This window comes from Eretmochelys imbricata, chromosome 3, assembly GCF_965152235.1.
Source record: "Eretmochelys imbricata isolate rEreImb1 chromosome 3, rEreImb1.hap1, whole genome shotgun sequence".
NCBI lineage: Eukaryota > Metazoa > Chordata > Testudines > Cheloniidae > Eretmochelys > Eretmochelys imbricata.
Genome location: NC_135574.1, coordinates 209278488 through 209288520, shown reverse-complemented (window position 1 = coordinate 209288520; position 10033 = coordinate 209278488). Strand labels below are relative to the sequence as shown.

At 49.2% G+C, this 10033-nt stretch overlaps 1 protein-coding gene across 1 annotated transcript in view; it reads left to right on the top strand.

Moving 5' to 3' along the window:
- Positions 1 to 5114: 5114 nt before the first annotated feature.
- FBLN7 (fibulin 7) overlaps positions 5115 to 10033 on the top strand; it is a 33887-nt gene continuing 28968 nt past the window's right edge. The window contains exon 1 of the mRNA XM_077812086.1: positions 5115 to 5189. Coding sequence (XP_077668212.1) covers positions 5115 to 5189 — 75 coding nt within the window. The remainder of the gene's footprint in view (positions 5190 to 10033) is intronic.

Genomic DNA, 10033 nt, shown 5'->3' with positions numbered 1-10033 from the left:
TTATGTCCTATTTATCTATGACTCAGCTCCGTGGCTCAAATTGTTTGAGGGCGACTCCCCAGCCTTGAATGAGGCATTGTCCTCCATAGGTTCAGACAACAGGCAGGCATCATGTATGTCCGGTGGCCTCACAATCACTCAGGTCTCCCGGTCAGGTTCCAGAGTCCCCAGCAGCAGCTGGGTCAGAGAAACCCCCTCAGCCTCCCCATGCCCCCTTTCATGACTGCCACTGTTGTAGAGCTTTTCCTGGGAGTGCCCGAGCATGGTTGGAGTCCAAACACATTTGTCATTGTCACGGGGGTTGGTGAAGGAGTCCAAGTTTCCTCTCCACGTTTCCACAATTTCTGAAAATGGGCTCTTTAAACAAGATACCCTCTTTCATACGTCGAGGGCTGGTGGGTTTCCGGACTGGTGCTATCAAACAGGCAATGGCTAAGTACTAATATGTCCAGCCTTGGTACCCTCTCTGGTTGGGCTGGGCCTCAGACACCCCACCGACCCCAAGGCCCCACTGATTGGCTCTTGCTCCCACTCAGGACTACATGGAGGCCTAGATTGAGACTGACTGTTGGAGGGGAATGTGAGCAGGCTGCATTCAGGGTTATGGGGGCTAACTCACCCCCCAGAAGCAAAGACAAACACTCATGTTACATGCCCCTTGGGTGTGGTCTGGGGAGACACAGAAGGATAGGATTTCCCGACCCATCTCTCCGCTGACTGGTTAAGAGCAGAGGAGGCATCACCACTGGAAGTCCCGTCTGTGCCTCACATCCCATGCTTCGATTTTTAAAAAAGGCTCCAGAGTCAATCCTCGCAATTATAGGCCAGTAAGCCTGACTTCAGTACAGGGCAAACTGCTTGAAACTATAGAAAAGAACAGAATTATCAGACACCGATGAACAGGATTTCTTGGGCAAGAGTCAACACAGATTTTGTAAAGGGAAATCATGCCTCACCAGTCTACTAGAATTCTTTGAGGGGATCAACCAACATGTGGACAAGAGTGATCCAATGGACATAGTGTACTGGGACTTTCAGAAAGCCTTTGACAAGGTCCCTCGCCAAAGGCTCTTAAGGAAAGTAAGCAGTCATGGGATAAGAGGGAAGGTCCCCTCAGAGATCAGTAACTGGTTAAAAGTCAGGAAACAAAGGGTAGGAAGAAATGGTCAGTTTTCACCATGGAAAGTGATATATAATGGGGTTCTCCAAGGATTTGTCCTGAGGCCAGGGCTGTTCAACATATTCATAAATGATCTGGGAAAGGGGATAAATAGTGAGGTGGCAAAGTTTGCAGAAGATAAAAAATTATTCAAGTTAGTTAAGTCCAAAGTTGACTGTGAACAGTTACAAAGGGATCTCACTAAACTAAACTCGGTGACTGGGCAACAAAATGGCAGATGAAATTCAATGTTGATAAATTCAAAGTAATGCACATTGGAAACCATAATCCCCACTATACAATGGGGTCTAAATTAGCTGTTACCACTCAAGAAAGAGATTTTGGAGTCACTGTGGATAGTTCTCTGAAAACATCCACTCAATGTGCAGCGGCCGTCAAGAAAGCTAATAGAATGTTGGAAACCATTAGGAATGGGATAGATAAGAAGACAGAAAATATCATAATGCCACTAAAAAAAATCCAGGGTCTGCCCACACCTTGAATACTGCATGTAGTTCTGGTCACCCTATCTCAAAAAAAGATACATTAGAATTGGAAAAAGTACAGCAAAGGGCAGCAAAAATGATTAGGGGTATGGAACAACTTCCGTGTGAAGAGAGATTAAAAAGTCTGGGACTGATGAGCTTGGAAAAGAGACAACTGAGGGGGAGGGGGGGAATGATGAAGGTCTATAAAATCATGACTGGGGTGGAGAAAGTGAATAGGGAAGTGCTCTTTACTTCTTCACATAACACAAGAATCAGGGGTCACCCCATGAAATTAATATGCAGCAGGTTTAAAACAAACAAAAGGAAGTACTTCATGCAACATGCAGACATCCTGCAGAACTTGTTGCAAGGCATGTTGTGCAGACCAAAAATAAGTCCCTGGTGGTCGGATAGGTCCATCAACGACTATTAGCCAAGATGGTCAGACACCTAATCCCATACACTGGGTGTCCCTAAACCTCTGACTCCCAGAAGCTGGGACTGGACGACAGGGGATGGATCACTCGATAATTGCCCTGTGCTGTTCATTCCTTCTGAAGCACCTGGCACTGGCCACTGTCGGAAGACAAGATATTGGGCTAGATGGTCCAGGTCTGACCCAGTATGGCCATTTCTATGTTCTTTAGGTAATTCCAGTGGGAGCGACCACTTCATATCAAGGGGAGCCCACCACCCCATCAAGGTTTGCATCAGGACCAGCACAGTCTTTATTATTTAACATTTAGAGGGGGTTAGTGCCAAAAGACCTCCCTCAGGTGGCAGCCCATTGTGCTGGCCCTGTACAAGCTTATGATCAATGTCAGCTCTTGCCCCAAAGAGCTCACATTCCCAGGTTTGGGTCCCCACCAGTCTATGTAGGACTCTCACATTTCCATATTGTCCGGTAGATGGCAGCAGAGCTCAGCAGACGTCTAGCTGCTGTTTAGAATTCTGTTTGGAGAAACACCTAGTCTGGAGAAATTTTTTACCGGGCCCCAGATTGTCTGGGACACAGGTGCTGGAGGAGCTGCCGCACCCCCTGGCTTGAAGTGGTTTCCATCGAACACAGGGTTTACAGTTTGGTTCAATGGCTCTCAGGACCCCCATTATAAAAATTGTTCCAGCACCCCTGGTCTGGGACCATTGTTCTGATCATTCTGTCCATAAACGTACAACGATTGGATTGAGAGACGTGCATGGCATTACAGGAACATGGCCCTACAGTGCGAAGCACATGCAGGTAAACACTGCCGTCTTTAGAGCTGTCGTCCCAAGGTCTAGTTCAGTAAAGTCTGGTTGTACCGCCTTGGGTAACGGACGTTCTGATAGTCCTTGTCCAAAAAGAAATCTTTGGGGCAGTTTCTCCACTGCCCCTCCCACTCCCCCAAATCACTGGAGCGGGCAAGTCTAATGTTTCACCACGTACCAGTAGATTGTGCAGCTCACTTAGGGCATTTAAAATGACTGTTGTTCAAATTGCCGTATCCCCGTACTGTATGAATGAACATATGAATGAACACGTTTGTAACACCGCAGCATGTGTGGAGCACAGAGAGGTGAGAAAGGCACGACTCCTACACTGAGGAGTGTATGATCAAGACATTAGACATGGACCATAAGGACAACCAGGGCAGGGTTCTTCAACCTTCTTTTTTTTTATTTGCGGCCCCCTACAAGTTTTGAATGGCAGTGCAGACCACTCCAGAAATCTTAGCATGGTCTCCTGACCCCCAGGTGTCCATGGACCACACTGTTCTACGGTAACAACAACCTTTTGTGGATCCCTTAGACATAGTCTAAGAAGAGCCCCAGGCATCTGTGGGCCACCGGTTATAAACCTCTGGACTAGGGGAAGCTGGTGGGGATAAAACAAATACGAATATCAGAATGTCTACGATTGGCTCACAATATGATAGGACGTATATGGTTTTTAATTAGTGTGAGTTTAGACACCAGCAGAGGAGCACAAGTAAATGCTGAGTGCAGACTACTGCTGTGGGATGTGGGTAAATACATATATCTTTGTCCTGTGACAAAGCTCCCCCACCTACTTGGTCCACATTTCTGCTGCTGGCATTGTTTCCCGTAGTATATTTGACAGTGCTTTGTCCAATCTAGTCTCAGTCGCTGGGCTTCCCCCACTTCCCAGGGGTGATCCCAACACAGCTCCACTTTCCTTTGCTTAATGTCCCCACATCACTCCTAGTTCTACTCCAGGGCTGCAGGTGAGCCTAGAGATGGAGAAGGGAGAGGGGACCAGCAGCCACCAGGGGAAGGGGTTGGATTGGGAGGGGGCATTCAGAGCCAGCCGTTCCATTACTCAGCCATCGGTGCAGCCCCACCTATTCACCCCAAATCAATCACGAAGCTATAGGATTTGTAATGCATCAAGGTGGACGGGGAGAGTAAATGTTCCCCACTGTGTCTGTAAAGAGGCCTCCGGCTGGCTCGATCAAAGCGTCTGAAGACCACTATATTCAAGTGGCTGTTTTTCAGCGTCAAACGCGGTGCATTGGCCATCGTGTGTCCAAGGTGGAGCTGTTGCTAGCAGGCTGCACAGTGAGGGAACCCCCGACGGTGGCTTGCAGAGAAGCTTTTCGAGATCAGCTGCCAGGTATTGCATGACAAGACCCAATCTCTCTAGGAAGGGAGCTCTCCAGCTGAGTGCACCCTGACATTCTCACTGGCTCTGCCTTTGGATATACACCCGTGTATGGGTCCACAGTGGGAGCTGAAGGCAGAAGTGTGGTGACGTGCACCTGAACCCTGTGTTCCCAGAATAGCGCCCTAGAAGGCCGGGCAAGGGAGGGATGAACCTCCACCCAAATCCTCCTCTCTCCAGTTGCTTTGCAGCAGATCAGCGTTGCACATGGGGCCGTTCTTCTCCATCCGAGAAGGAAGCAAGGCTAATGGAAATCAATTCAATCCTAAAGGAGTGCTCCTTTCTCAGGGGCCTTCTGGGGAAATACAGTCCCAACCTCTCCTAGAAGACAAACGGGATGAGTCTCCCCCACTTTGGCCGCTGCCCAGTGTGCGGGCTACAAGGAGATATCCACTTGGCAAGTGTTTCTCCCCTGAGACCAACACCTACTGCTAGGACCCCGCTAGCCAGCCAGCCTTCCACTGCTACCTTGAGTGGGAGGGAGAAACTAAACCCCAGCCAGACCCACACAGCTTAGGTGTTGGATTGTAAGAGCTCACACAGGCAGCAGCAGTGGCCGATTGCAGCAGCAGCAGCAGCAGCAGCTGTGAGGGCAGCCGGCAGATGAGGACTTGAAAACTGAGTGGTTTTCTTCAACCCTTCCGTGAGAGGAGCTGCCAGGTTGGTGCTGGCAAGCGGGAGTCAGCTGTCCCTCGGCTGCATTCCAGGCATTCCCAGGGACTTCTAAGGCAGGTTGAGAAAACACTCAGGAGGGGAAAGCATTCGAAAATAATCCGAGAAGAGATTTTACCTTGAAACTAGGACCATGGTTTCTGGATTTCAGTACAGCCTCTTTCTGTTCCTGTGCTTCACAGCATGCCAGGGATCTCCAGCTTCCCAGGTAAGCCTCCGTCTCTATCATATAATTACAGTATCTGCAGCATAGAAGGTGGCTGTCTCCTGTCTCTTACCCCCTATAACCCCCACTCTCTTATGTCTTCCCATGGCATTTGGAGAGTCTTCCTATCCGCGGCCAGGTGTAAAAGACAAACAATGGATGTGTGGATTTTACAGGCAAATCCATGTAATGTAGGTGGGAGACTGCATGATCCCCAGTGCATAAGTAGCCTGTGAGTGCTAACCAGCTTTCTGTCACAGAACTAACTAAGCAACAACAGTTGTGCATTTGCAGGAAATTGTGGTGCTAAAAATTGATTTATGGAACAGAATAGTTTGCACAGAACAGGACTTTATTGCTCTTCAGCTTGTTCTTTTCATGGACTCGTGATATTCCTTTCTAGACCCATCCTGTTAATAAACTTACTGGAAAACGACCCATCGCAGGCCGTTACTTCTGACTATCCTCTGTCATTGACACTTTTCTCTTTCAAAGGAAAGATAATAGTTAAAAGTCACATTCATGAAAATACAGGTGCTGTAGTCTTCATAATTTCACCCTGCGTCATTTTCAAAATCTTCTTCTTCACCACACACAGTCCAAGGTGTTGGACATTTTGGACCTGTGTCCCCGGCGTAATGCTCTTCCCTTCAGCTTTTACTTGTAATATAGCCTTTCTCACAGTAACACGCTGGCAGTGATTTTGGATCCTTGCATAGATGTCACTAAGTATCTGAACTCTGCAGTCCTGTGACAACCCAGTGACCGTAATGCAGTTTATAATTATCAGGGGAATCACAAAGGGTATGCACAAGCCTTTTCTCGTTAGACAATAGTATGGTTAATACTTAGGTCTTTCGGTTACATACTGAATACAATGGACATGCTTAATCACGTTGACAGACTGTGCTGGCCTGTTAGGGACAAAGACTAGAACCAATTTTCTGAGAGCAGTTCCATCGTGCTGTTTATTCTGGTTACCATAAGCTAGCTGCAGTATGTCTGGTGGTTCACATTAAAAATAGCCTTTTAACAAAGACCTTGTTATAAAAGTAAACTACGTGCCAGGATTCAACTCACTTTTCTTTTCTTTTTTCAGATTTCTGTTTACCACATCCAGCTGCTATAATTTTTTACGACAGTGTTGGACAACAAATGGTCGCTGGAATAGATATCTACAGAGATATTCCATACAAAGGAAAGAACATTGGGGTTGCAAAGTTAAGTGTTCAAAAGTTAGTTGCCTATGCAACTTCAGTTCAGTCCCTGGGCGCACGTGCCTTATGATGCAGCCTTGAATTACCTATTCCTCTTTCCACCTGACCCAGCCTCTCTCAGGGCATAGGGTAGACAGGGCTTCAGTGAATGAGGCAGTTCAGTAGCTGTTTTATCCCCCTCGTTCACTGGGTGGCCTTGTCCCGTATTTACTGCCCACCAGCCTAAGCCTACTCATCTGAACCCATCCCAGAAGTTAATGAACTTACCCTTATAACACCCCGGCGAGGTAACTTCATGTTATTCCAGTTTTCGGGGTGGGAAACTGCAACATGGAGGGATAAAAGGCAAAACTGGCAACTCTGGCCTCTGAAGCCTGTGATTTAAATACCTTGTCCAGCTTTACAAAAGAAGTCTGTAGCAGAAACAGGGATGCCTAGATCTCAAGGCCAGAAGGGACCATTGTGATCATCTAGTCTGACCTGTATCACACAGGCCCAAGAACTGCCCCACAATAATTCCTGGAGCAGAGCTTTAGAATTTTAAAATTGCCAGTGACGGAGAATCCACCACGACCCTTCGTTAATTGTTCCACTGCTTAATTACTCGCGGTTAAAAGTTTGCACCTTATTTCCAGTCTGAATTTGTCTAACTTCAACTTCCAGCCACTGGATGGTGTTAGACCTGTCTCTGCTAGATTGAAGATCCCATTATTAAATATTTGTTCGATACTTATAGACTGTGATCAAGTCACCCCTTAACCTTCTTTATTTAAGCTAAGATAGGACCCAGTTCTCTTGAATGCTAGGCGAGTGCCTCAATCACAAGGCAATATTTCACTTTTTACACACTCCCGCTTCATTCACTGTCTGCCCTGGGCAGCAGTCCTGTAGAACAAATAGGAGGGTATCATGAAATTAAAGACTGTTTCATAACACAAGGAGGCCAAATTAGTCTCATAGATAATCTGAATCTGGCTTTTCCTAACTTCTGAGTGCTTGAATTGCAACCTTAATGTTCTGTTAATATAGGGTTTTTTTTTTTTTAATGGAATCACCTAGGTTTTAAAAAAAGATTTAAAAAAAAAAAGACATTATCTTATGTACCACTGTAGTTAGTGACCCTTCTCTTGGGTCGCTAGCAGGTTTTGAATGCTAGATTTTCAGCGCAGACCTCTACCAATTGAGCTAAAGAAGTGAAGTGACTGGCAGCAGTAGAAAGCTGTTATCCTCCTTGCGGGGGGGGCAGCCCCTAGAGAGAGCTGTAAGATGCATTTTGCTAGTGGGTTACACCGCTATTTGCTGTCCAGCAGTGGAATGTAAGGAGTCAGGAGTCCTGGGTTCCATTTCTGGCTCTGGAAGAGGAGTGTGGTCTACGGGTTAGAGCAGCGGCCTGCGGGTGAGGACTTGGTGTTCTCTGTTTATCAGTGACGCTCTGCATTGGCTTGGTGCTCATTCACGCTCTGGGAAGGAGGGTCTGCAGGAATAGCTCTGTTTGACAGGCCCTGTAACAGGGTGGCCTGCTCCTATAAGGACCAGGAGGTCTGGGTTAGCCAGCCTCTGGTCAGTTAGCCCTGGCCTGCCACAGCTGCAAGGTGTGGGACTTAAAATGGGAGGAAGCCGAGCCGCTGAGGATCAGCTGGGGAGGGACAGCCCTAGGAGTGGAGCTAGTTCTGATGGCAGGCCCTGGGGCGAGGCTAGGCTCCAGGGGGGCTGTGCTGGGCCTGGTGTTGCTGGGGAGAAGCCCCAGAGGCACGGGAGGTCTGAGCTTGCAGCAGGGCTGCGGTGGTGGCGGGTTTGTAGTGCTGAGCTCTCCTGGAGAAGTCCAGGGTCCAGCGACTCCGAAAGGAAGAGCAGGATTAGTGCAAAAGATGAGGTCGTGTGAGGAAAGACTGTTGCTGGCTCAGGTGGAGCAGGAGCAGGGGCCTTTGAAGAGGCCAGCTGGGGAAGCCAGCTTAGGGCCTGACCACATACCCTGCGAGGGGATTGAGCTTTTAAGTGTGACCTGGCCGGAGTCACCGATCCCGACCACTGTAGGGTCCCGCCCCGGCCGTCAGCCCTGCACCCAGCCACATGGGGGCGCTGACTGGTGAGTCGCTTTTCTGGGTGTGGGGCTTGCTGTGGGGCAGGACGCTCTGAGAGACACCAGGGGCAAAGCCCTCAGGCGTGGCAGGGCACAAGTGCAAGGTAACAAGTGCTGCGAAGGCCAGGGAACAGACGGCCCCTGGTCCTTTGCTAATAAGAGCATTGCTTCCTGGCTCCTGCCAAGTCCCAGGAGTAAGGGTGTGATGCTGTGCGGGCGTAAGCAGCTCCCCTCAGACACCCTCGCTATAGCCTGCCTCACAACTACAAACCGGGGTGAACGTGCAATAGGGGACGGAGGGATGGGGGCAGGATTAAAGCTTCACTGCCCCCCCCTCGAGTTCTTTCTTGTGTGAAGAGACTTTTAAGAGGCGACTGGAGCTTGGCCTGTCTGTACTTTCAGCAATGGTGGAAGTGGAGGGGGTCTAGCGCGCCCACAATGGAAATATTGGAGGGTGGGGGGCTAATGCATGTTCCCACCCCCACAATGTTTCTGCCCCTGCACATGTGTGTGGGGAGCAGAGACGAGAGCGGGACCTGGAGGAGAGGCTGGAGCAGCCTCCGTGGTGCACCAGGTCGGGCCAGTCTCTGGGGAATAGGTAGGAAACCCCCAGCCCTGGGGAAGGGAAGAACTTTGGAGCAAGGGCACCGGCATGCCGAGCTGGGGGGCTCTGAACCTGAGTAGCCCACCGAGCCGTTCCCTCTACCCTTTCCTAGTCACAGTGAGCTTTTCCTCCCTGCCCAGAGCACCTAGATGGGGAGAAGATCTCTCAAAACGAACAGAGGGCTCTTTACTCTGGCAGATGAAGGCGCGGTGAGCTCTAATGGCAGGAAGTGGAAGCTAGACACATTCAGACTGAAAAGCAGGGGCAGATCGTTAAACGGGGAGGGGAATCGAGTCTTGGAACAAAGTAATTTGGGATGTGATGGCGTCTCCATCACTTGGAATCTGTAAATCCAGGCTGGATGTCTTTCAAAGAGATTTACTGTCATTCAACCAGAAGGCAGGGACTCCAGGCAGGAATCCCAGGATGAAATTCTCTGCCCGGAGCTAGGCAGGAGGGTCAGAGAGGAGGTGATCACAATGGCTCCTTCTGGCCTTGGAGTCTCTGCAAACGTCGTGCTGAGCAGCGCCAAGGCAGTGTCAAAGAGATGTTTCCCATCTGCTGGTCCCAGCTGCCTGTGTTTGTCGGAGAGCCCGGTGTGTGCCTGGAGGCAGGGGTTTGTGTTTGAACGCTGGCCCGTGCGAACTTTCCCACCATGGTGCGCAGCATTGCCCACATTCCTGGAACCCCTCTGTCAAATGGCTCCGGGCTGCGCCCTGGCGGGAAATCCCATGTCCAAGCAGCTTCTGCGGGTGGCCCCTGGCAGCCTCAGTGAGGTGTTGGAGCAGTAGATGCAGGGGAAAGACCTTCTTTCAGATATGTTCTGTCTGTTACCTGTGATTACAGCTAGTCAAAAAACAGGATAAAACTCCCCTTCCCCCTCACCCCCAAATAATCTCTTCTTTTTGGTCAAAATTAAAAATTTCTCCCAAAATTTGAGGGTTGA